The sequence below is a fragment of the Amphiprion ocellaris genome, chromosome 9, assembly GCF_022539595.1.
Source record: "Amphiprion ocellaris isolate individual 3 ecotype Okinawa chromosome 9, ASM2253959v1, whole genome shotgun sequence".
NCBI lineage: Eukaryota > Metazoa > Chordata > Actinopteri > Pomacentridae > Amphiprion > Amphiprion ocellaris.
The window spans coordinates 2,607,258-2,633,459 of record NC_072774.1 but is presented as its reverse complement, the minus strand read 5'-3'; the positions used below and the strand labels follow the sequence as shown (position 1 = coordinate 2,633,459).

The 26,202-nt window shown below is 39.2% G+C and overlaps 3 protein-coding genes across 5 annotated transcripts; 1 reads left to right on the top strand and 2 right to left on the bottom strand.

The window, feature by feature from the left end:
* Positions 1–405: 405 nt before the first annotated feature.
* Positions 406–9,987, bottom strand: ing4 (inhibitor of growth family, member 4). 2 transcript variants are annotated; one of them, XM_023263772.3, is made up of 8 exons: positions 9,902–9,987; positions 8,741–8,812; positions 7,447–7,613; positions 7,247–7,361; positions 7,037–7,148; positions 6,807–6,951; positions 2,675–2,736; positions 406–1,131 (listed from the first exon to the last, which is right to left on the bottom strand). In XM_023263772.3, exons 1-8 carry the CDS (start codon positions 9,936–9,938, stop codon positions 1,092–1,094), a joined length of 750 nt encoding a protein of 249 aa, XP_023119540.1. In that variant the 5' UTR covers positions 9,939–9,987; the 3' UTR covers positions 406–1,091. The 2 variants fall into 2 exon arrangements, with proteins under 2 accessions (XP_023119540.1, XP_023119541.1); XM_023263773.3 differs by having other exon boundaries at positions 7,037–7,145.
* A 1,164-nt stretch (positions 9,988–11,151) lies between these two features.
* On the bottom strand, positions 11,152–22,993 carry nop2 (NOP2 nucleolar protein homolog (yeast)). 2 transcript variants are annotated; one of them, XM_023263767.3, is made up of 16 exons: positions 22,835–22,993; positions 21,030–21,144; positions 20,886–20,928; positions 20,751–20,806; positions 19,892–20,211; positions 19,393–19,600; positions 17,598–17,797; positions 16,940–17,029; positions 16,612–16,699; positions 16,158–16,298; positions 15,834–15,973; positions 14,410–14,499; positions 14,198–14,320; positions 12,876–12,973; positions 12,658–12,794; positions 11,152–11,680 (listed from the first exon to the last, which is right to left on the bottom strand). In XM_023263767.3, exons 2-16 carry the CDS (start codon positions 21,133–21,135, stop codon positions 11,316–11,318), a joined length of 2,205 nt encoding a protein of 734 aa, XP_023119535.2. In that variant the 5' UTR covers positions 21,136–21,144; positions 22,835–22,993; the 3' UTR covers positions 11,152–11,315. The 2 variants fall into 2 exon arrangements, with proteins under 2 accessions (XP_023119535.2, XP_023119536.2); XM_023263768.3 differs by having other exon boundaries at positions 11,152–11,677.
* emg1 (EMG1 N1-specific pseudouridine methyltransferase) lies at positions 22,970–26,202 on the top strand. Its single transcript, XM_023263771.3, has 5 exons — positions 22,970–23,141; positions 23,220–23,321; positions 23,526–23,667; positions 23,750–23,955; positions 24,983–26,202. Exons 1-5 carry the CDS (start codon positions 22,971–22,973, stop codon positions 25,094–25,096), a joined length of 735 nt encoding a protein of 244 aa, XP_023119539.2. The 5' UTR covers position 22,970; the 3' UTR covers positions 25,097–26,202.

Sequence of the window (26,202 nt, the reverse complement as noted above, 5' to 3'; positions counted from 1 at the left end):
CTGATCTGTCAGAATCTGTCAGACCGGTCACCTGATAAAAAAGGACACGTCACGTTACAAAAAAAATCTTGATTTCTTGTGAATTTTCTTAAGAAACCTTTTTTTTTTTTTTTTTTTAATTTTCCACCAAAAAATGTTCAAAAATTTCCCAAAAGGGTAAAAATGTGGACATCGGGATTTTCATTGTGAAAATATATATATTTTTTCCCACATTTTCAAACGTAAAAACGGGTCAATTTCACCTGCAGGACGACACGAGAGTTAAAGTGAAATTTTGCTCAGTCTGACCTCCTATCAGACTGAGGAAGTCTGGTTTGGAGCAACACTTCCTCCTCCTGGACAATTCTGAGAACTACAGCTGATTAAAATTCATAGAAAACGAGACAAAGCAGCACATGGGACAGATTGTTTTTTGAGGTAGTAGCTGTATTCAAATGATTGACAACACAATCACCCCTTTTCTCCCCAGTACCAATGTTTCAGCTACAGAAATGACAATACTTTTCGAGAAACGCCTCACTTTCTACGCAGCACTCAGTCAAATGTTAGAATGAAATGGTTCGACTCGCTACCACAGACGACTAATACTGTCGGGATGCAGCATTTGTCTTCATATTCATGTCTGCTCTCTTGTTATACGTAAAAAATAAAACTAGTGTTCCAAGGCTAAGCACGAGAAACTAACCGGATGACGAAGTGTAAAACCAGCCAAGGCCTGTTTTCAGAGAAATACTTACAGTTCTGCAGTCGTACGTGTGAATACAGTTTAGAGTTTGGTGGAAATTTCAGCTGTCGAAGGATCGGGGCAGATGTAGTGTTTAATATTCACTCACAAAACAAAATGTAAAAAAAAAAAAAAAGTCACAATAAGAGCACCAAAGGTAACGAAAAAATCTAAATTTATGTTAACCGTTTAAAAAAATTTAAATACACTTGTAACCGCTCGGCTCCTTCACACTCTGCATCAGACCAAGGCAAGAACGTAAACCAAAGAAAAAAGCACCAAATGTTAAGGAAGATGAAAAACAGAAAGTTCTAGTAACTAATGAAGAAATGTTCTTCTCATTTTACATCCAGGACAACAGGTGAGTTTATTTCCTCTTCCTGTCCTGGGAGCAGCGTGGACAGTACCTGCAAAAACAAACACATTATCAGTCTTAGATAAAGGAAAAAGCAAGCTGCACTGCAACACATTAAACAGAACACATGCTACTAAAACATATAAAATATGTGACAAAATGAACAAAAGAAGCACTCAGAGAGTGCAGTCCTCCTCCAAGGCTGCTCATTCCCCCATATGTCAGAAATGCTGCATTTGTTTATTAGTTATTGATGATCAGAAATCACAGCAACATAGAACGTGTCCATTTAATATAGATGTACCCACGAACAAAATGACCTTGCACTGAGCACAGGCGTGTGTTATGCATGTGTATGGTATGTATGGACACCGAATCATGTGACCTAAATATGTAGCAGGCGACAGGAATTGATGGGACTCTGAAACACTCCCACAATTTAATCAGTTGTTCCTTGTATCATTTCTGACAGATAAGTTCTGATAAGTCCTCAGTGGTGGATTTGTAGTAGGATCACAATCATGTGATCATCAGCAGGAAGCTGACGTAGTGTTCACTTGTCATGGTTACAGTGACGCCGTGCTATCTCCCAGTGATACAGAAATCTTTAGCAAATCCGTGGATCCAGACTATAAGCTGCATCACTGCCAGAATCTAATCACTTGGTTCTTGTGTCATTTCTGACCTTCCCTGAAAATTTCATCCAAATCCATTAGTCTGTTTTTGAGTAGTGTTGGTAACAGACAGACAGATAAATAAACATATGATGATCCTCACATAACTCCACCGTGTTCCTTGGTGGAGTAGTAAGTTAAAATAATATAAAGAAAAAACTTAAAATACACACATAGCCCCATACATACATACAGTGGTGGAATAAAGTTTTCGTACACCCTTAAAATTTTACTAGTGCTGTTAAACGATTAAAATTCTTAATCAAATTCTTAATCAAATTAATCACAAGGTTGCTGTTGATGCCCTAAATTTTTCACAATCTCAAATATCATGAAATATTTGTGGGAATATCTTTTTTGTGTTTCAAAAGGTGTGTCTGCATTAGACAGACACAAACAAATGCAAATTACATTTTTGTTTTTTATTGTTTACAAGAAAAACAAACAAAACTAAATTCTACCAAAATGACCCAATACTTTTTATGGAACCAGTCAATTTTAAGTTTTTAACGGCTTTTTAAGGATTCGTTTAGTATTTTGGCTGTGACTGTACTAAAAGAAATTGCACTTGAAGACCTAAAAGTGATTCTTAATGCAGTATTTCACAAATGTATGGGGTGTCTGAAAACTTTTTTCCACCACTGTACATACACCCCTTTGTCCACAACATTTGGCTCCTTCTGGTAGCTGTTCATTAATAAGCTTGATTGAGAGCAGATAAAAGAGCGTTTAAAAGGGTTCAGGCCACACAGCGGAACAGAACATACTCTGGAAACAGGACGTGTGAGGAGTCTTAAATAATACCGTTAGCCTGGCTGATGGTGGTCTGTATAAACAAGTCATGAGTAGAGCAGGGGTACCCATGATCTTCCTCTGCTACAGTAGAATATTACAGAACAACTAACAGCCTCAGATTCTCACCATTTTCCTCTCGGTTTGGTCGTCAGGCCCACGCAGGCGAAGTGGAACCACTCGATGGAGCACTGCAGAAACACACGGGTAAAACTCTGTTGAGAACACTCAGTGGATAAAAAGCACCCTTTTAAAAAGGCACAATGAAGAACGATGTGCTCACAGAGAAGCTTTATTCCAGTGAATCAGTCTGTGACCTTTTCACTGAGGAGGAGGCATCAAACTGCAGGAATCTACGCTTCTTTATCGGTATGAAATAAATGTGAAGGAGCAGGACTGCCTTTGTTCTAACTGATTACTGATATATAACATTATTTTAACTCTGACTGTTTATTATTAATCGTCCCGTGACCTTTGTAAAATGTGAACTGGATTTATTGTTAAAATACATCCACACATAAATAACATTAAGTGGACAGGTCATTAACTCCTACAGGTCCGATCAAAACAAGACATTTTCAGCGGGTTTTTGTTGTTTTTTTTTGATCGATTTTAATATGAAACGTCACAATTTGGCATTTTGCTTTATATCCAGTGTAAAATGTGACCTTTCCTGGATCCATAACCAGGCTGATACTATTATTTTCACTATTGATCATTTACAACATAAATCAACAAGTTGTTTTAGTCTTTCAACTGTCATGAGTTTCCTCAAATGTCTTATTTAGTCCAAAGATCTTTAGTTCACTGTCACAGAGGAGGAAAGAAACCAGAAAATATTCACATTGAAGAAGCTGAAATCACAGAATTTAGAATGAATTAAAATAGTTACTGATGGATCCACATCTCCATCCAGTAAAATACCAGTAAACACTTGATATGCAGGCAATGAGCAGCAGGAAAACAGATCCACGATTGTACATAGAAAACCGTTTTCCACAAGAGCTGCTTTGTGAATTGTTCTATAAATCTCCAACTATTATGTTTATTGAATTATCGGTTGAGTTCTTTGATAAAAACTGTTTAAATTCTGTGATTTTAGCTTCTTAAATGTGAATATTTTCTGGTTTCTTTCCTCCACTATGACAGTAAACTAAAGATCTTTGGCATAAACAAGACATTTGAGGGAACATTGGGAAGTAAAGAAAGTAGGGCTGAGATTTTAACGTGTTAATTTTGATTAATTACTTCCAGACAACATAACGCCTTAAAAAAATAACGCATTTAATCGTGTTATATCTCAGTTCCCTCATTTCTGGCACTCCGGTAACTCTGATGAACACTCCAGCCCAGTAGGTGGCGCTAATGAACCTAAAGTCTGTTTTCCAGCTGTGAAGAAGATCCACAGGACGCACTGAGTGACGTGAAGAAGGTTCGGTGAACAGTGAAGGAAGACGAGACGCATTGAGCTTGTTGGACAGAAAATTTTCTTTTAAAAATCTTCCCGATGGCAGCTTGGATAAAAGCCTGGTTGTAGTAAATTGTGCTACAAAGAGTTTTCTGATCACTGCGTCATTTCAAGCCGACAGTATCACCTCAATGTAAAACATGTTGATGATGATGAATGAAACATTTTAGTTGTTCCACCCTGTAAAGCCTGACCCATCAAAAAATAGCCAGAAAATTCCTTTTTTATTTTAACTGAGATGTTTACTAACCTCTGTAACAAAATCCACAAAAAGAATAAAACAAATTGCCATATAATTTTGTTTATCATATATATATTTTGCATCACATTTGATACGTTGGGCAGTTTTGGCAACTTTTTGCTCATAACAATGTTGATTTTAGAAATAGAAACTAGTTTTGTCCTTTTTATTTAACTATTTATCATGTTGATGAGGTAGTAGTCTCAGAAACTCATTTATCAAATATGATACAAATGGTAATATATTAAAGCTCACGTATAGGCGTCAACGGAAATGAATTTGAACTGAAAAACTTTCCTTGAAAATAACTGTTTTGGGAAACTGTATGTGAAGAGCTACAGCAGATAACAGGTTATAAGATCCCTTTGAGTTACAGTGTGTTTTATCTTTGTAATTTCTATGAAGAGAGTGTGATGGGAAATGATCAAAATACTGCTAGTGGTGTGTAAAAAAGCCATAACGAGAAACTGGGGAAAACAGGACCACCAACAAAAGGTCAATGGTTGAAAATTACTGAGGAAATCTACATAATGGAAAAACTAACTCACAAACTGAGACTACAGGAAGCACAAATGGACAAAAAATGAACTACGGTAAATGGACAGAATACAGGACTGAAAATGGCAACGTTAGAGGGGAATAAGGGGAAAACTATGATTAATAGGACTGAAGGATGCTGTACATCAGTGGTCCCCAAACTACGGCCCGTGGGCCGGATATGGCCCACCTCCACATTTGGCCCGGCCCCCTGAACAATACCAGAGACGCATTATGATTTTTTTTTCAGTCTGGCCACGCGATCGAGACTAATACATACATAGAACGTGACATTCTATTCCACCCTTCTGCAGTCTAGACTCGCCCCTGTCAAATAAAACGGAAGGTTAGGTAAGAGAAAAACTGATTCAGAATGCAGGGTATTTAACCTGCAGTGGACAAACGATTATTTTTTTGTTCAATGCACAGAAAAGGCTGTTTGTCTCATCTGTCAAGAGGCAGGCGGTATTCAAAGAATACAATCTGCGCCGACACTATGAATCCCGTCACTAAGACAAGTATGAAAGCTTGCAAGGCCAAATACGAGCAGACAAACTCTCAAAGCTAAAAAGTGGACCGTTAGCTCAGCAGAATACATTTGTACGCCAAGCTCAGCTGAACCAGTCATCCGTTCGGGCCAGCTTTCAGGTTGTTCAACTGATAGCAAGCAGCGGTAAACCTTTCACTGATGGAGAATTTGTCAAGAAACGTTTGAATGCTGTCGTGGAGGAGGTGTGTCCCTAGAAGAAAGATGTCTTTAATGTCGTCAGTCTGTCAGCGAGTACAATCACCAGACGCATTGAAGGAATCTGACGTTTTTTTCATTAGCACTGGATGAGAGCACAGACATGCAGGACACAGCGCAGCTGCTCATTTTTATTTGTGGAGACTTTTCATACGAGTCATTTAAGTAAGAGATTCTGCTCTGACAACTAAGCTGAACTTTTACCTCTTAAGATTGTGCACGGCAGAACAGAAAGTTAATGTTCCATGGACTTTTTTTCTGTGAAGAACCCAGAGAGGGTTATTTGGTTATTATTTATTTCATAAATAGTGTTATTATATATTTCCTGACTTTATTTTTTTCTGTGAAGAACCCAGAGAGGGTTATTTGGTTATTATTTATTTCATAAATAGTGTTATTATATATTTCCTGACTTTATTTTTTTCTGTGAAGAACCCAGAGAGGGTTATTTGGTTATTATTTATTTCATAAATAGTGTTATTATATATTTCCTGACTTTATTTTTTTCTGTGAAGAACCCAGAGAGGGTTATTTGGTTATTATTTATTTTACAAATAGTGTTATTTATTTCCTGAGTTCTTTTTCTGTGAAGAACCCAGAGAGAGTTATTTGATTTTTATTGATTTCCTAAATAGTGTAATTTTATTTCAGAAATAGTGTTATTTCCTGACTTTTTTCTGTGAAGATCCCAGAGAGGGTTATTTGGTTATTATTTATTTCATAAATAGCGTTATGTATTTCATTAATAGTGTTATTATTTATTTCCTGACTTTTTTTCTGTAAAGATCCCAGAAAGGGTTATTAATATTTGGTTATGTGTGGCTTTCTGGAAAACAATAAATGTTTACATTTAGGCACCCCTGCGATCGTCACACTTTTTCTGTTAGAAACTGACAAAAAGTTATGTGGCCCTCACAGGAAAAAGTTTGGGGACCCCTGCTGTACATGCTCTGTTACTACCCAGGCATTGTTCAATTGTTTTGTTTGTTTTTCTTGGTTTGTGTAATTGTATAAAAATAAATAAAAACTTGAGTGAAAAAAAATTTTGCCTATTGTGTCATATATTGCTATTTGACCAAAATGCAATTAATCATGATTAATTAATTACAATGCCTCTAATCAATTAGACTCATTTTTTAATCCTGTCCTACCACTATTTAGTTCTTTGATAAAAGCAGTCTAAATTCTGTGATTTTAGCTTCTTAAATGTGAACATTTTCATTTTGTCCCCTCCACTGTAACACTGACGTGATCTTCAAACCAAACTTACGTCGGTGTTGTCGCAGCCGATCATCTCTCCGTAGGACACCTGATGACACAGACAGTAGGTGGGTTCGTTTGGATCCACCGGCATGTCCAGGACATCAGACGGGTGGACGTTCCCAAAGTTAGAGGAAGGACTGTTGAACTCTCCTCTGAAGGATGAAACAGAAATTACAGCAGAACAGCAGGAAAACACACCTAGAAAGACTTCACAAGCTGTAGAGCAGATAAACGTACGGCTGGAGGAGTTTGACTTTCTTCTGTGCACTCTTAGGACTCCCGTCTTCATCTGAACTCTTCACTTTAGACCTTGTTTTAGCCGTTTTCTTCTCCTTCTGTCTGGTGTCTGCTGGAGTCACACAAACTCTCCGTTAATCCACCAATTCTGGATTCACTGTAAGCATCACATCAACAGCATGAAGCAGACTAAAGGCAGCGTCCACTCACCTTTCTTCCCCTTACTGGAGGTGGAATCGTAGTCTGTGCTCTCGATCTGCTTCTCCTTCAGGTCGGCTTCAAACCGAGCCAAGTCCGTGTCCAGACGTCTGATGTGTTTGTCCACCTGCACACATTTCAGTTCACTCAGCATCGATCATATTTCCACTCAGATGTTTGTAAAAGGTTCCGATTGTGTTCCAGATACCAACCATCTCATAGGTCTGCATGGCCAGCTGCACCTTGTCATCTCCAAACTCTTTACATTTACTGTAGGACTGCTGGATCTGCCTGAGGATGGACAGTTTCTGCTCCGAGGACAGAGTGCGAGCATTGGCGGTGTACTCTTTAGCCAGAGAATCGATCTGCCCTTTTAGATCTATGACAGGAACAAGACGAACGGGAAATGCTAATGTTAGTTATGACATTTTTTGTCTCGTTTTTGTCGTTTGTCGCTTTGTAACTTTTTTGTCTCTTTTTTGTTTTGTTTCGTGTCATTTGTCTCATTTTTTGTCATTTTCTTGCTTTTCTCATTTTGCGTCTCATTTTTGTAATTTGTGGTCTTGTTTTTGATTTTTTGTCTTTTTTATCTGACTTTTGTTGTTTGTCTCATGTTTTTGTCGTTTTGTGTCTCACTTGTGCTTTTTGTCTAATTTCTGCAATTTCATTCGTTTAGAGCATCGTTTCTGCCGTTTTGTATTTTTTTTGTCTCGCTTGTGTTGTCTATTTTTTGCCATTTTGTTTCTCATTTTTGGTCTCGTTTTTGTCGTTTGTCAATTTTTTGTTGCTCAGTAACTTTGTCTAATTTTTTGTCTCTTTTTTGCTTTGTGTAATTTGTCCTATTATTTGTCATTTTGTGTCTCGTTTTTGTAATATTTGTTGGACTTGTTTTTGGTTTTTTGTCTGACTTTTGTCATTTGTCTCATGTTTTTGTCATTTTTGTTTCTTTTTTGTCTCGCTTGTGTTTTTTGTCTTATTTTTGTCATTTTGTGTTTTGCTGTATTTGTTGTTTTGTGTATAGTTTTTGTCTTTTTTTTTTCTTGCTTGTGTGGTCTATTTTTTTGTTGTTTTGTTTTTGCTTTTGTCCCGTTTTTGTCGTTTGTCCATTTTTTTGTCGCTTTGCAACATTTTTGTCAAATTTTTTTGTCTCTTTTTTGCTTTGTGTCATGTCATTTGTCTAATTTTGTCATTTTGTTTCTCCCTTTTGTCGTTTTCTCATTTTTTGAAATATTTTGTCTTGTTCTTGTTGTTTTTTGTTAGACTTTTGTCGTCTTGATCGTAAAGTAAAATACTACATCGTTCAGTTCCAGATACCTTAATAAAAAATTTTATGCCTTTGTAGAGGTGTGTTTGGAGCAGAAATGTTTGTTCTTCTATCATCTTGTGAATCACTGTGGAACCCGTACGGATCATCCTGACTGAAGTTATTAAAGGTTCTGCAGTTTCACGGATTCAGTCTAAATGCCGTTCTACTGAAGTTCTGATCTGAATAACGTATTTTCTCACCCTCAGTGCGCTGGTCCAGATCCCTCATCAGATTAAAGTTCCTCTGCAGCTCGAAGGGCAGGTTCTCTATGCCTGGATGGAGAGGAAAACACAGTTTACTAGAACCTTTAGTGAGATCTTCAAGAACAGCAACTCAGTTTAATAGAACCCTTAATGAGATCTACAAGAACAATAAGTTTAATAGAACCCTTAATGAGATCTTCAGGAACAATAAGTTTAACAGAACCCTTAATAAGACATTCAGGAACAATAACTCAGTTTAAATGAATTGAGATCTACAAGAACAACAATTCAGTTCAATAGAACCCTTAATGAGATCTACAGCAGCAAAAACTCAGTTTAACAGAACCTCTAGTCAGATCTTCATGAACAATAACGTAGTTCAATAGAACCCTTCATGAGATCTACAGGAACAAGAACTCAGTTGAACAGAACCCTTAGATCTACAAGAACAACAATTAAGTTTAAAGGAACCCTTAATGAGATCTTCACGAACAATAACTCAGTTTAATAGAACCTTTCATGAGATCTACAAGAACTCAGTTTAACGGAACATTTAGTCAAATCTTCAGGAACAATAACTCAGTTTAATAGAACCCTTAATGAGATCTACAAGAATAATAACTCAGTTTAATAGAACCTTTAGTCAGATCTTCAGGAACAATAAGTTTAATAGAACCTTTAGTCAGATCTTTAGGAACAATAACTCAGTTTAATAGAACCCTTAATGAGACCTTGAGGAACAATAACTCAGTTTAATGGAACCTTTAGTCAGATCTTCAGGAACATGGACAGAACTGAGACGCAGGGCTGCTAGCTAAACTGAACGTTAGCTGTTAGCATCGTTAGCTCCTGAATTAACACCAAACTGCAGAAGAACTCGGGTTCTCCACGTTAACAGAACATAAGAACGGGTGAGAATAAACCGGGCTATAATCTGAGAGCTCTCCGTCTGCATCCTTTCATCGCTTCGCTGCGATGCGCGGGTCCAGTAAATAGACGGAGCCCAAACCCGCCTCCTGCCGTTACTCGGTACCAGCAGCCGTTTCCGTTAAACTAGAACCGCCGGCTGCCGGAACACAGAACCGAGCCCCAAAACGAACAGGAGAGAGGAGACCGGAACGTATTTCCAGCTCCTCCACAGACAGAATCTGCTCTTACTGTCCAGGTAATGCTCCAGGTACATCCCCGCCGCCATCTTGGACAATGTAAACAACACAGCTTCCGCTCCGGAATGCAGCGATCTGATTGGCTGCTGAGGACTCCAGCTCAAACCGACTTTAAGGGATGAAATATTCCGGTAATAAATACAGGGATCAATACTGTGTTAGAGCCGTTTAAACACATTGAAACCGATCATTTTCAATTAAAAAATATTGTAAAAAATTTTCAATCATATCCAATTCTGTAGAACCGCAAATGACTCACAAATGTCTTTTTAAAAATTGTAAATGTTTTATAGTTTATTTTAAATTGCCTGAACGTATTCACAGATATTTCCAATTTGTTGAACACATCTGTTTAGATTTTTTTGTGAAATATGTTTAATGTTTTGTTCAGATATTAAGACAAAAATGCGTCAATTAAAGCACACATACAGCTCAATGTGCGGGTAATGTTTTCTGCAGAAATCTAAATATCTACATGTTGTATACACAGGGTGTAAATGATGAATATAAAGAAAATCCTGAGGAAACTTTGTTGGATTCTCTGTTTAAAATTGGTAAAACTTGTAAGGTCATAGCCTTACAAACTCTGGAAAACAGAGCACACGAAAATCAAAACATTCAAAAAAGTGAAAAACCTGCTGCTGCTAGTCTTATTAATTATATTTGTTGAACACAAAAGGTTTTTAAAAATACATAAAAAGAAAAATGTTCTTAAAAAAACACCAAAAAACCTAGAATCAACTTCTTTTCCCCCGTGTCTCACTCACCGCCCCGGTTTTTATTTTAAATGTCATCATCTGTCAACTTATTTGTCTTCTCTTTTCTTTCATGTTTTTTTATTGTCCTCTTTCCCTCCTCACTCTGCACATCTTCATTTAAAACCTCAACAGGAAGTGTGAATGTGAATATAGAGGATTATCTGTAGTATTCCCCCAGATAAAAGAGAAAAGGTGTTTTTTGTTTTCTTTAAAGTGTCATTTTCTTGTTAATAAGATGCTAATATAAATCTTCCTACTTTGAATCCCTCTGTTAGCGTGAGATGAGATGTTGTGAAACGGTGCTGTAACAATAAAATTTTAATTCAAATGAACATTGCAGCTCTCGGCAACTGAGGTTTCATAGTTGAATAAATTAACGAAGGACATTAACAGTCTGGACGATGAAGAATTACTCCACACCACCCGTCTGAACAGGATAAAATGAATTAATTGTGAACGTAAAAGACAAAAATTTGATGAAAAATCCCTTAAAAGATTTATTATATTTTACAGATTTATGGAAATCGTTTCAAACTGAAATAATCAAGAGACAAACATGATGAATATTTAGTAACACAAATTAAAAAAACAGGCTCATCACATGTATCTGTAACTAAGCTCTCATGTAATCTATTACATCCGAAGGCGTCACTCCCTGTCGTGTTTGGTCAACATGTGCTTCAGCTTCTTGAACTTGTTCTTTCCCATCCTGTTCTTGGTCTTTGTGGCTGTTTTTCCTTTCTTCTTCTCTAGTCTGGCAGTTTTGTGAAGCGTCTTCTTCTCTGCAGGCTTCTCAGATTCCTTCACCGTCTCTCCGTCCAGCTTCGCCTTCTTCGGTCCGGTCCTCGAGTCCTTTTTGCCTTTCGTCTTGATGTTTGCGGTTCCGTTGGTTTTCTGCGGTGAGTCTGTCGCCTCTTTGGCTTCTGTCTTCTTCATCTTGTTGCTCTGAGTTGGTTTCTCTTCAGGAGGGTTTAAAGCTGCCGTTGCCTCTGGAGCTTCTGCGGCGTCGTCTTCTGCAGCAAGAGAGGGTTAGTTTGTCAATAAATATCATGGTTAAAGCTGGTAGTTTTCTTTTATAATTGGATTGAGAGCATTTTTTACAGAACAGAAAAACAAGAAAACATTAAAGCAGCAACCAAACAACCTGACTACTTCTGTACATATTTAAACAGCGCTGCTTTCCCTGACTTAAAACTAAAACTCAAATTTTTTTATGTTAATTCACCAAGGAATGCGGTGGAGTTTTGTGATGATTGGCGTTAGTTAGTTTGTTCGTCCGTCTGTCTGTCAGCAACATTACTCAAAAACAGACCAACTCATTTGGATGAAATTTTCAGGGAAGGTCAGAAATGACTCAAGGACCAAGTGATTAGATTTTGGCAGTGATGCAGCTTATAGTCTGGATACATAGATTTGTTAAAGATTTCTGTATCATTGCCAGATAGCAGCACGGCATCACTGTAACCATGACAACAAGTGAACACTACGTCAGCTGCCTGCTGATGATCACATGATTGTGATCCTACTACAAATCCACCACTGAGGACTTATCAGGACTTATCCATCAGAAATCATATGACTGAGAAGGCGTGGCAGAGTACTGCTCTCTCTCAGTGCTTTTTCTGTTTTTATTTTTCTTGTACAATGCACATTTTCAGAATTTATTCTTATACTTTTCTACTCATGTTTATATTTTTACGACAAATTTTCCTCCTGATGTTCATTCTTTATTCTTCTGCTGCTTACATTTCTAAGACTTTGAATGGGAGCAGGTGTAAGTTAAATCATTTCCCCTCAAAGATCAACAAAGTTTTCTGATTCTGACTCTCATATCGGATCTTTTCCATCAATAGAAGTACTGCAGAGTTCTATGAGTCAGGTGTATCAGCAGTGACTGTTCCCTGTTGGATCCACAGAGTTTTGCAGCGACTCAGAGCTTCTAGTTTCTTATAAAATCTGGTATTTATTCATTTATTAGAAGCTCTGTTACCTTTTCCTGCTGCTGCTGTTGGAATCACGTTAGAGAACTTCTTCAGTTTGGCCACGAAGAACCCGTCCATGTTGTGAGAATGAGGGTAAAACCGCCGCGAGAGCTTCAGAGATGGATGGAATTTACGTTCTCTGAATCTGAAAAGACGAAACCTGAGTTCATGTTCCAGCAGCAGAACGTTTCCCGTCTTTAACTCAGACGCCGGTCGTCGTGTTTACCTGGTGAAACCTTCTGTGCCGAAGTCCAGACCTGTGGGAACCAGTTTGACGTTCCTTTTCTTCAGAGCATAATCGACCACACATTCATTCTCCTCCACCTGAAGGAAGAAAACCTGGTCACTGACAAGAACAAACGTAAATACAGCAGATAGAAGAGCTGCTGGACCCAATCACAACCGTCACAGTTCACAGAAACCAGCTGAAATTTATACATTATGAGTTTTTTTTAATGTTATTTAGAATTTAAAATGGTTGGAATGAGGCATTTTCATGGATTGATCATGTTTTTATGCAGGTTTCTTGTGTAGAAATGACTTTTAAAAAGATTTTAGTTGTTTAAATTACAGGTAAGACAACTTTTCTGTTCAGGTTTAGTGTGACGTTTATTTATGTATTTATAGAGAGCTCCATTATTATTATTATAAGGAGGCAACAAAATATGCAGTGGATCATAAATTTACTGTTTGTTTACTATAAAAAGTTCTTTAACCCTCCTGTTGTCTTCATTCACGGGCAAAAAATATTTTCCTTGTCTGAAAAAAATCCAAAAATTCAGCAAAAAAATTCCTCAAATTTGTGACAATTTGCAAAACCTTCAGGAAGAAAATTCCGATAATTCCTTAAAAGTTTCCCTTCAAAGATTTATTAAAAAAAATAAATAAATAAATAAAAAATTGGCAAGAAAATTCATGTAAATATTTTCAAAAAATGAGTAAAAATCTTCCCAAAAAATCCTAAAAATATCTAAAGTGATTCCATATATATCAGTAAAACTTCTAATATTTTCTTTAAGAACATTCACATAAAAATCAACCAAATTCCAGCAAAACTCACTGGATTTGAATATTAGAATTGATATTAGAAGTTTTACTGATATCTATGGAATCACTTTAGATATTTTTAGGATGTTTTGGAACATTTTTTCTCATTTTTTGAAAATATTTACAAGAAGTTTCTTGCTAAATTTGGGGAATTTTTTTGCTGAATTTTGGGATTTTTTTGAGACAAGGAAAGAATATTTTTAGGTGCCCGTAAATGAAGACAACAGGAGGGTTAACTAGTAGAAAAGAAGAATAGTAAAGACAGTAAAATATCTTTAAATTTATTAGAACAGCTGAAAAGGTGATAACAGGATAAAATCACCTGTTTGAAGCCTTTTTATCTCATTAATTATGAATGTTACAGTTCATCAGTGTTTGGTTCTAAAGGTGGTTTAATCACAGAGAAATAAATAAACAGTGAATAAAGAAGCCCAACATGAGAAAACTGTGACCTCAGCCTCAACATTCCTGCTAATCACTAATCTGACTCTTTCCCCGTACCGTTATTGAGCATGTGCAGTAGACCAGGTATCCTCCTGTAGACGACTCGGCGTTCACGGAGTCGATGGCCGCCAGGATCAGTTCTTTCTGCAGGTGAGCCGATCGTCTGATGTCGGCTTCGTCCTGTCAGGAAGCAGAGAAACTCCGTAAGAACCCAACATCATCATCATCGCTACCTGTACAGGTGAACAGAAACGCAGCAGCTGTTTTACCTTACTGGTCTTCACAGCCGGATCTTTGGCGATGACTCCGGTACCAGAACACGGAGCGTCCAGCAGAACTCTGTCGAAGCCTCCCATCACCTGCAGGCAGCATTTAAACAGGTGAGAAACTCAAACTACACATGGATTCTGAACATTTCAGGATCATCTGAGCCATGAATATTAAATACCTCCTACAAAAACTAAAATAATCTGTAAACTCTCTAAAATATATCGTAAACATTCAACATGTCTGCAACAAGTTCCACAAATAATAATAATAATAATAATAATAACAAAAAATCTGAATACATTTCTGACCATCTTTCTAATATTTACAACTTTCAAAAAAGACATTTGTGAATAATATTGTTGAATTAAATATAAAAGAATTTGTGGATCTCTGACAAACTTTGTTCAGACTCACAGAAATAAACTCTTTTTCGGAAACACTAGTCTTAAATGTTTTTTTAGCCAATAATAATAATAATAATAATAACCTTTATTAACCTTTGTTTATTTCGACAACACCTTTCAAAACAGGAGTTACAAAATATTAAAAAACACAAAACACCGGATAAAACAGACAAAGAAAAACTAGAAAAGCACTCAGAGAACGCAGTCCTCCGCCAAGGCTGTTCATTACCCCATATGGCATTGTCAGAAATGTAGCACTTTTACTCCGTCAAGGAACACGGTAGAGTTATGTGACGATCAGCGCTTCTGTCTGTCTGTCTGTCTGTCTGTCTGTCTGTCTGTCTGTCTGTCTGTCTGTCTGTCTGTCTGTCTGTCTGTCTGTCTGTCTGTCTGTCTGTCTGTCTGTCTGTCTGTCTGTCTGTCTCTCTCTGTCTGTCTGTCTGTCTGTCTGTCTGTCTGTCTGTCTGCAACATTACTCAAAAACAGACCAACTCATTTGGATGAAATTTTCAGGGAAGGTCAGAAATGACTCAAGGACAAAGTGATTAGATTTTGGCAGTGATGCAGCTTATAGTCTAGATCCATGGATTTGTTAAAGATTTCTGTATCATGGCCAGATAGCCAGATAGCAGCACAGCGTCACTGTAACCATGACAACAAGTGAACACTACATCAGCTGCCTGCTGATGATCGTGATCCTACTACAAATTCACCACTGAGGACTTATCAGGACTTATTCAGCAGAAATGTTCCAAGGAACAACTGATTAAATTGTGGGGGTGTTTCTGAGTCCCATCAATTCCAACCTCCCGCTACATATTTAGGTCTATAAATCTATTTAATAAACCAACAGTCCAATCTTAAAATGTTTTTAAAAGCTTTTAAAACTAAAATGTTAAAGATATCCACAAATGTTTTTCACCCTTCTATAAATGTTTGTATTTATGGAAGAGACCTGCTTTATATTTTTGAAGGTTTACTGTTGTTTAATCGATCATTTTCATCGTCTCCGTCGGTACCTTGGGGAACTGCCGGCCGTCGTAGTTGCTGACCACGGTGTTGGTGACGCCCAGACGGTGGATGTTTCCCACAACGCTCTTCAGTCTGTCAGCGTTGGCGTCATTGGCCACGATCACTCCGGTGTTCCTCATCAGCTGAGCTACCGGAGGAAACGTCAAACACCTTCAGGACTTTACAAATGTGTGGTTAGAAAACGTCTGAATCAACCACCCGGACTGTCAGTCGTGGTTTCAGTGGACAGTTAGTCATCATGTTTCTATTATTTCTTCAGCTCTGGCTTGCAGCTGGGTGTTTATATTACGTGTAAAGGCAGTGCTTCTTACCAATGTAGGTGGTTTTCCCTCCTGGAGCTGAACTCATGTCCAGGACTAACTCCCCCTCCTGAGGAGACAGAGCCATGACAGGCAGGAAGCTGGAGGCTCCCTGCAGCATGTACTGACCGGCCAGGTACTCTGGAGTCGCACCTGGTTAGAGGCAGGAGAGAAGATGAAGGTAAAGATCTGCTGGTGCTCTCAGACTAGGGCTGCAGTTATCCATTATTTTAGTAATCGAGTATTCTAGCAATTATTCTGTCAATAGTATAGTACAGGAGTATTGTACATATATAGCATAGTACAGGGGTCTAGTACATGTATAGTATAGTACAGGAGTATTAATACATGTATAGTACAGGAGTATAGTACATATATAGTATAGTACAGGGGTATTAATACATATATAGTATAGTACAGGAGTATAGTACATGTATAGAGCTAACTTTATGGTTGTGAAACTCACCAATGGGCACTGAGGAGTCGTAGATGACTAAACCTACTTTAGACCATTTTCCCAGCGGATCCAGATTTACTCCTCTGTTGATCAGAGCCTGAACGAGGACAAAAATTACAATCAAAACAGTTATTAAGGAGTTAATGAAACTTATTTAGATCATTGCATGCCTTCCAAACTCCCTGCTGCTATTTTTCTAAAAACATGACTCGGATTGTGGAAGCATTTATTTCATCATTTGTAGTTTTTTGGGGGCTAACCTACTGAACTACTACTTTGCATGAAACACGTTTTGTTTTGTGAAGATGTTAGAACTGTATTTTTATTCCAGGTCTACCTGAGCCAGGTCTCTCCTCCTCGTCTTCAGCGTGTTGGTCCGAATGGTGACGGGTCGGTGGATTTCATTGGCTTCCAGGAAATCGACCAGCTGGAGACCAGAGAGAGAATAAAGTTTACCAACACAGACTCAGCCGGTCCGTCATAACGATGACGATTTACCAGTCAAAGGTTTGGACAGACCTTCTCATTTAATGGCTTTTCTTTATTTTTTTACTACTTTCCTCATTGTAGATTCTCACTGAATCCCTGCATCAAAACTAGAATCATGTAGTGAACAAAACAGTGTGAAATAAAACAGAACATGTTTTATATTTTAGATTCTTTCAAATAGCCACCCTTTGCTTTGATTCCTGCTTTGACACTTTTGGCATTCTCTAGATGAGCTTCATGAGGTATTTTGAAGAGTTCCTTCCTTCCTTCCTTCCTTCTCTGTTCCATTCCTTCCTTCCTCCCTCCCTCCCGTACTTATTTCCTCCCTTCCTTCCTCTCTCCTGTACTTATTTCCTCCCTCCTTTCCTCCTGTACTTATTTCCTCCCTTCCTTCCTCCCTCCTGTACTTATTTCCTCCCTCCTTCCTCCCGTACTTATTTCCTCCCCTCCTCCCTAAATTTCCACTGCTAGTGTCTAGTAACATCTTAACGCTGCTGCAGACTGACCTCTGACAGAGGAAACAGGTCCATGAACTTCTCCATCAGGAAGCTGTTGTAGCTGTAGTAGGTGCACAGATCTTTCTTCAGCAGACTGATGTACTCGGTTCTGTCCTTCCCCGGTTCTCTCTTGGTGGAGAAGTTACACAGAACGTCGATGTTGTCTTTGATCCTCTGATGGATCGACTTCAGGTCCAGAGGAGTGACGCCTGAAACATGAGAGACAAAACGAAGCTTTGATCAGAAGCATGTTGGAACATTTGCTGCTTTAACCAACAGTTCAGTCTCATTTTAACAGCAATATAAAGTCATCTATGGAAACAGAACGTCTCACTTTTCAGATTTAGTTTCTTTTTTCTCAATTTGTCTCACATAGTTTTTAAAATGTTGTGTCTCATTTGTCGTATTTTGTCTCAAATTGCTTCATTTCTCTTAAGTTGTTTTGTTTTTTCCAAATTTGTCTCATTTTTCAAATTGTGTGCTTTGTTTTTCTCTTTTTGTTTTTCATACTTTTCATTTTGTAACAATTTTTTCGCATTATGTCTCTCAGTTTTTGTATTTTGTGTTTTATTTTTTCATGTTGTCTTCACATTCCAGAACTGGAGGACATTTTACACCCATCAAACATCAAATAATCCAAACACTAAAACATGCAGTTGTTGTGTAAATGTTCTTGTCCTGACACCAAATCTAAAAAAAGTAGGAGAAAAGAATGTTTGAAAATACTTTAAAATACCAAATAAGTCTGGAGTTCCCCCTAAAATCACATTTTTCTCTTGTTCCACCCTGATGACCAAAACTGAATCTCTAATAAAACAGTGAAAATCACATTTAAATCTCCCTTTTTTTGGTTTTATTTTTTTCATTGATGTCTCTTGTAATTGTGGGAACATTTTTAATCATCAGAATATTTTAAATAATAAATATTATACATGGAACGTGTCCCACATCATGTTAGCATAACCTGTTGGTGACATTTCTGTTGTTTTGTCTCGTTTCAGTCATTTTGTGTCTAATTTCTGTCCTTTTTTGTCTTGTTTTTGTTGTTTTCTGTCTTGTTTTTCTCATTTTGTGTCTAGATGTTGCTGTTTTGTCTCGTTTTTGACATGTCTCATTTTTGTCACTGTGTCTCGTTTCTATCATTTTGTGTCTTGTTTGTCGTTTTGTGTCTCGTTTCATCATTGTCTTGTTTTTGTCATTTTGTATCTTGTTTCTGTCGTTTCGTGTCTTGATTTTGCTGTTTTTTGTATCGTTTTTGACATTTTGTGTCTCGTTTCTGTCATTTTGTGTCTTGTTTTTGTCGTCAACATCATCCAACAGTTTTCCTAAAGAATGTGTAGAGCAAAGCTATGTCCTCTCTTCTATTTTTCATATTTCCATCCCATCGTCAGGCTTGATTGAATGTCTCACTCTACCTCATATTATCAGGATCAGACTAATTCTTTGGACTGTTTTCCATCAGTCAGTTTGTCCTCTTGGTCAGCAGTAACAGCAGCTAAATATCTAGCTTCTACTGCTGAGAAAAAGATCACATTAGCATGGATTAGCAACCCTGTTACTGTGATTAGAGTAGGGTTAGCAAACAACACAGAAAACATGGAATAAAAATGCTACCATTGATGTGGAAGCTGAGCCAATCAAGCCTTTGGTAGTTTATTGCCTATTATTGATCAATATGGAGCAGAAAATTGTAAAAGAAGTTTTATTTTTCAAACATTTTGAAGCCCGGATGTTCTCTAATTCTGGAATGACCCAGATATTTAACTATCTCCATGTTTACATCATTTTAAATGACTCCACTCACCCTCCATCTCGCTCTCTTCTGCTCCTGGTAGTCTGAATCTCTCTCCTTCGTCTGTGTTGGTTTGTATCGTGTCGTCCTCGTCCATTTCGGCATCTGATTTCTGCTCCTCTTCATCATCTTCTTCCTCGTCGTCGTCCTCATCGCTCTCTAGATCCAGAGCTTCTTTCAGCTTCTTGTCTTTCTTCGCTGCACGTTCGATAGGAAGAAGCTAAAAGCAATGAAAAGAATCAAAGATTTAGACTCATATATGAACAGGCACAGGTCTGGTTTAGCTGCAGCTGTTTGAACGCTGACAGAGAAGCTGAAGGAAATTTCATCTGTAATTTAATCTCAGATCTCCACATCCTCACTCTTCTTTGACCTTCATGTGCTTCAGAAATCTACAATCACTGTGTTTATCTGCAGCTGCTTTTAGTTCCAGTTTCAGATTCTCATAATTCTACTTCAAGATCTCTTTAATTTCAAATTCCGAACAAGTCCTGACAAATGTTTCACTTACATCTTCTCCATCACTGTCTTCTTCTTCTCCTTCTTCTGCTGCTTCTTCATCTCTGTCATCAACTGTTCCGTAGTCATCAACCATTTCTTCGTCGTCATCGTCCTCCTCCTCCTCCTCGTCTTCTTCTTCCACCTCCTTCTCCGCTAGTTTTCCACTCTTCTTCCCCTGGTCTTTCTTCTTCTGCAGCAGCTCCTGTTCCTCCTCCTCTTCTTCATCCTCTTCCTCCCAGTGTTCATTGCTGTCATCCTCGTTTTCAGGTTCGTCCACTTTGCGCTTTCTCTTTGCTGGTTTCAGCCATTTACTGTTTTCATCGGTGAATCCTTTCAAGACAAAAAACGTTTCAGATTTTTTTTCCGGCTTTTAGGATTTTCTGTTGGTTTAGAACTTCACGAATCCACAAAATAAATACAAAACAGCTTCTATAAACGTCCCACTACTGGAGATGAAGTTCACTTGGAAACTGAATTTTTGTCACAGCTGAGTCAGTCTTTTCCTCACAGTTGACCAAAGAAGCTCAGATTTTTGGGTTTTTTACAGAATCTGGTTATTGCAGAAGCTGTATTTTTTCTAAATATGTAGAATAAAGTGATTCAATAAAATTTTAGCTCAGATTTGGTTAATTTTCCCGACACAACCTCACATCACACATGATTAGTTGACTGTTTTAACGGCTTCTAACTGAGAAATGGTAGAAATCTGGTGATTGTTTAAAGATAAAAACAATCTAAACAACCACGTCACTTCTTCGCTGTTTTACCAAATGTTGTGGATTTCTGTGAGCAGCATAAAGAACTCCTGTGTTAATCAGACATCAGGTTGGAATAATCTTCATTTGTGGATATAAAATAAAACCTTTTACCTTTCTTGGGCTGTTTCTCAGTAACTTCTGCAGACTTCTGGATTCTCTTTGCAGCTCTGAAACACAACAACATGAGTGAGCAGCTGACAGACGCAGAGATGATGTTTAATCTGACATGATCGGTTCATTTCTCGCCTTTTCCTGCCACGGCTTGACAGACGTTTGGGTCCAGTTTCTTCTGCAGAGAGAAAAAACATGATGGGATCAACATAATGCACCACAGCAGGATTTACTGAGACTCAATGACTTCATTTGGTGATAAAAGAACTTCATATTGACCATCAGTGAGGAACTTTGCCAGCTCTGTCTCTGCTCCCTGCTGCTTCCGGGCCTTCTTCCCCGGACCTCTCTTCACCTTGTTGGTGGGATCCAACTTCCGACCCATAACTCCAAACTTGAAGAACAGATGATGTGTTCAAGGACGGTGGGGGAAAAAGCAACGTTATGACAGATTCCAGTACAACTTTAAACCCCATCAAAGTCTGAAATATGTTCACACAGTTTAGATTTACAGTGAAGTTACATTTGACCAACAGGTTACTTCTGGCTGCAAATGACAGAAACAAACTCAGTCAGAAGTTGTGTTTTAGATGTTTTTGTCCAGACTGATTGTTCCTCCTGTTCCTCAGGTATCAGAGTCTTCATCTCCTCCATCAGTCCACCAGTAGTTCTAGTGTCTAACAGTCTTTCTGCAGGTCTCCACTGGGATTTAGTTCCTCCAAGTGTCCATCTCCAGCTCTTTGAAGGCTTCCTCTCCATCACTCTGCTCTTCAGTTCCTCCACAGATTCTGGATGGATTCAGGTCTGGATCTTCTCATTGTTTTCTCTTCACCACTTTGGCTCCATGTTCCTCATCATCGTCTTGTTGGAAGCTCCAATGCTTCCCAAGGAGCAGTTCTTCTGCAGACCGCCTGATGTTCTCCTCCAAAATCTTTCCTCCTGATGCCGTTTCCTTTGACCAGCCTTCCCAAAAACAGCCCAAAGATCCATGGAGACCAGCCTTGTTCTTGGTCTGATTGAGTGTCTGATGGACATGTTGCTACCAGAACTGCTCACATTCATCAGGATGCTCTTGGTGCTGATCCTTGGATTCTTCTTGGTCTCTACCGTTCTTCTTCCTAGCAGCCCTTTGACATGTTCCACAGTGTGGAACTCCTTGGACTTTTCCATCAGGCTTCAAACTGTGGACACTGGACCTTGAAGACACTTGGATCTGACTTTAGAGCCTTTAAAGGTCTTATGTGCAGCTCTCTCTCAGTGATGGACCCTAACAGCAGCTCACTGAGCTCTTTGCTTTCAGACATGACTTGGAACTGACTAGAAACTGACTATAGAACCACTGCATCAGCTGTTCTACCTTCATAGTGGACTAGAACCTGATAGAACAAGAAGGGAACTAAAAGGAACATCTGGGATGAGATAGAAACAGGATTTTTCAAGGGATATACATAATTTCAGACAGTGAAATGTAAAACAAAAATAAAAAAAACCCCACACAGTTAAATCCATCATTAATATTTCCAACACAATGTTTTACTGTGTTTTGTTTGTTCGTGTCATTTCCAGCCAGAAAAAACCTGTTGGTCAAACAAAAATGTACCATTAAAGTAAATTTGCCATGGAGAGGAATAACTTCGGGTCATTTTTGGGACCATAATTGACTATAGAACTACTGCATCAGCTGTTCTACCTTTATAGTGGACTAGAACCTTACAGAACATAGAGGGAACTAACAGGAACATCTGCAATTTCTGGAACATTTCATTGAGTTTTGGACGTTCAACTTGACCATTAACAACTTCAACCTGATGCAGTGCTGTGTTTTGCTTGAGTCATTCCTCGGCATAAGTTTAAATTCACTGTAAATCTAAATTCCTAACAGGTAGAAACACTTTCAGACTCATCTACAGTCTGTAAATGCTGCAGGACATTTATCTGCCTACATGTTCAGTATCATGTGAGCGGCGTTGCTCTCTAATAAACGCGGCTTCCACTCAGATTTCTCACATTTAACGGACTGCAGCGGTTAAAATAATCATTTAATCTTTAGACCGAAACTCTGAAACAAACCTTCAAACACTCACCGTTAAATCTGATCCCGGTTCTGACAGTAAACTGCGGGATTGAAATCGTCTACACGTGAAATTAACTTCAACACGTTGTAGCAGAACATCCGGCGCACGGCAGAGACGTCATCACGTAGACGTAGACAGAGTGCGCATGTGCAGTAGCAGCAACGACGGCAGCGTGATGGCCGGGAAGAAGCGTGGTCTGGAGCACCTGGATGAGTATGAGCCCAAAGCGGCCAAACAGCAGCGCAGCCTGCAGGAGCGGATGGCGGACCGGCGGCTGGTGGTGGTCCTGGAGGGGGCGTCTCTGGAGACCGTCAAGGTGAGTCGGTCTGGTGGAGCTCCGGTCCAGAGTATAACCCGGTATCCGGTAACCAACGACCTGCTTCTGTTCCTACAGGTGGGAAAAACCTTCGAGCTCCTCAACTGCGACCAACACAAGAATCTGATCGTTAAAAGCGGCAGAAACCCGGGACACATCCGGCCTGACATCACACACCAGGTAAACAATAAAGAAATAAACAACAGACACTTCTGACCTGACATCACACACCATGTAAACAATAAACAAAAACACCAGGTAAACAGCTCTCAGATCACGTGTTGTGTCTCTTTATATAGTAGTGGTTCATTAGGGTTCTGTAATGTATAAATCTCTATATATATTGAGTTCTCTGAGGTTCTCCCTTGTTCTGCTCCTCCTCAGTGCCTCCTCATGCTGATGGACAGTCCTCTGAACCGGGCCGGACTGCTGCAGGTTTACATCCACACGGAGAAGAACGCCCTGATCGAGATCAACCCACAGACCAGAATCCCCAGAACCTTCAGCCGCTTCTGTGGCCTCATGGGTAACCTGATGTTTACACGTTCATACAGATTACAGGAGAACCGACAGGAACTTTCAGTCACCTCATCCTTCTTCTCCTTCAGTCCAGCTGCTCCACAAGCTGAGCGTCCGGGCCGCCGACGGACCCCAGAAGCTGCTGAGGATGATTAAGAACCCGGTGTCGGACCACCTGCCCCCCGGCTGCCCTCGGATCTGCACCTCCTTCTCTGCAGGAGAACCTGTCTGTCCCAGGACTCTGGTTCCTGAAGGTCCGGCTGCCGTGGTGATCGGAGCGTTTGCACACGGAGCGGTGAGAGACGGATCTGAACTGTGGCTGATTTAATGACAGAGTTTAACATCAGAACCTGTCGGCAGGTTTACAAGTCATGTTTTCATCTAAATGACTAACTAATATAGAACAACTTTAATTCATGTACACTACCGTTCAAAAGTTTGGGGTCAATTAGAAATGTCCTTATTTTTGAAAGAAAAGCATTTTTTTTAGTGAAGATAACATTAAATGAATGATAGATCCAGTGTAGACATAGTTAATGTGGTAAATGACTGTTCTAGCTGGAAACAGCTGATTTTTAATGGAATATCTCCATAGAGGTACAGAGGAACATTTCCAGCAACCATCACTCCTGTGTTCTAATGCTACATTGTGTTAGCTAATGGTGTTGAAAGGCTCATTGATGATTAGAAAACTCTTGTACAGTTATGTTAGCACATGGATAAAAGTGGGAGTTTTCATGGAAAACATGGAATTGTCTGGATGACCCCAAACTTTTGAACAGTAGTGTATACGTATACATATGTTGCCGTTTTGTTGTTTTTCCCTTTTTAATGTTCAGCCAAAAGCTGTAAAAACCGAAATAACTGTTAAGCTTAACATGAATTGTGATATTTCATCAAATCCCTTTATTCTGCATGTCTAATTTTTTAAAAATGTGGAAAAATAAAACATTTGCATTAGCCAGATTCTGTACAAATTTAAAAATTTTAATTCCCTCTACTGACTCAGCTGTGACCAACAACCAGGTGACAAAAATTCAGAGTTTTCTGCTCAACTGCAGGCAGTGTTTAAATAGAGAGACGTGGGGTTGAGGCTCTCTTTGACTTGTTCATGCAGTTGAATGTTTTGTTGTGTTCTTTTTTGTGGTTTGATGTTTTAAATAGAAACTTATGAACGTTCTGTTGGACAGTTTTCTACTTCCTGTTAATGAAGCGTCTCCCTGGTACTTATTTTATCACCAGATCCAGTGTTGAGTCCAGTGTTGTGTTACTGTGTGTTGAATCCTGTGTTAATCCTGTGTTACTGTGTTTGTGTTGTCCAGGTGAACGTGGACTACACAGAGAGGACTGTGTCCATCAGTAACTATCCTCTATCTGCTGCACTCACCTGTGCTAAGTTTTGTTCTGCCTTCGAGGAGGTTTGGGGCGTCCTGTGACTGATGATTATCATCTGCTCACCTGGACAGACGCTGGACTACATACCTGTCCCAGTGGACTTCACAGGACTTCACAAATGTTCCAGTGGACTACATACCTGTCCCAATTGACTACACACCTCTTCCAGTGGACTACAAACCTGCTGCAGTGGATTAGAAACCTATTCCAGTGAACTTCACACCTGTCCCAGTTGACTACACACCTGTCCCAGTGGACTACACACCTGTCCCAGTTGACTTCACATCTGTGCCAGTTGACTACACACCTGTCCCAGTCGACTTCACATCTGTCCCAGTTGACTACACACCTGTCCCAGTTGACTTCACACCTGTCCCATTGGACTTCACATCTGTCCCAGTGGACTACACACCTGTCCCAGTTGACTACACACCTGTCCCAGTGGACTACACACCTGTCCCAGTTGACTTCACATCTGTCCCAGTTGACTACACACCTGTCCCAGTGGACTAAACACCTGTCCCAGTTGACTACACATCTGTCCCAGTGGACTTCACACCTGTCCCAGTGGACTTCACACCTGTCCCAGTTGACTTCACATCTGTCCCAGTGGACTACACACCTGTCCCAGTGGACTACACACCTGTCCCAGTTGACTACACACCTGTCCCAGTTGACTACACACCTGTCCCAGTGGACTACACACCTGTCCCAGTTGACTACACACCTGTACCAGTGGGCTTCACACGTGTCCCAGTGGACTACACACCTGTCCCAGTTGACTACACACCTGTCCCACTGGACTACACACCTGTCCCAGTGGACTACACACCTGTCCCAGTTGACTACACACCTGTCCCAGTGGACTTCACACCTGTACCAGTGGACTACACACCTGTCCCAGTGGACTACACACCTGTCCCAGTGGACTACACATGCTGGACTGTACACCCAGTGAAGGCCTACAGACTGCAGTGCTTCCTGTTTTACTGACTGTGTATCTGATGGGGTTTGAGCTCCATGTGGGACGTTCTCTGGTTTCTCTACTCGATTTTTCCATATAAAAGTGTCGCTGTTTTTTATACCAATATAAAATACTGAGTTTGGATTATGGATTATTAGAGTTACATTAAAATATTTGACTAAA

What these genes read in the sequence shown, in the direction of transcription:
- ing4 (XM_023263772.3), bottom strand. Translation starts at nt 9,938, where the DNA reads ATGGCGGCGGGGATGTACCTGGAGCATTACCTGGACA. An exon ending in CCTGGAGCATTACCTGGACA is followed by an intron (nt 8,813 to 9,901) that starts GTAAGAGCAGAT and finishes CTCTCCATCCAG; the next exon opens with GCATAGAGAACCTGCCCTTC. An exon ending in AAAGTCAAACTCCTCCAGCC is followed by an intron (nt 6,952 to 7,036) that starts GTACGTTTATCT and finishes TTCATCCTTCAG; the next exon opens with AGGAGAGTTCAACAGTCCTT.
- emg1 (XM_023263771.3), top strand. Translation starts at nt 22,971, where the DNA reads ATGTGCAGTAGCAGCAACGACGGCAGCGTGATGGCCGGGAAGAAGCGT. An exon ending in CCGCTTCTGTGGCCTCATGG is followed by an intron (nt 23,668 to 23,749) that starts GTAACCTGATGT and finishes CTTCTCCTTCAG; the next exon opens with TCCAGCTGCTCCACAAGCTG. An exon ending in GAGCGTTTGCACACGGAGCG is followed by an intron (nt 23,956 to 24,982) that starts GTGAGAGACGGA and finishes TGTGTTGTCCAG; the next exon opens with GTGAACGTGGACTACACAGA.
- nop2 (XM_023263767.3), bottom strand. Translation starts at nt 21,135, where the DNA reads ATGGGTCGGAAGTTGGATCCCACCAACAAGGTGAAGAGAGGTCCGGGG. An exon ending in GGCAAAGTTCCTCACTGATG is followed by an intron (nt 20,929 to 21,029) that starts GTCAATATGAAG and finishes TTCTCTCTGCAG; the next exon opens with AAGAAACTGGACCCAAACGT. An exon ending in GGAGGAGAGACCTGGCTCAG is followed by an intron (nt 16,700 to 16,939) that starts GTAGACCTGGAA and finishes GTCCTCGTTCAG; the next exon opens with GCTCTGATCAACAGAGGAGT.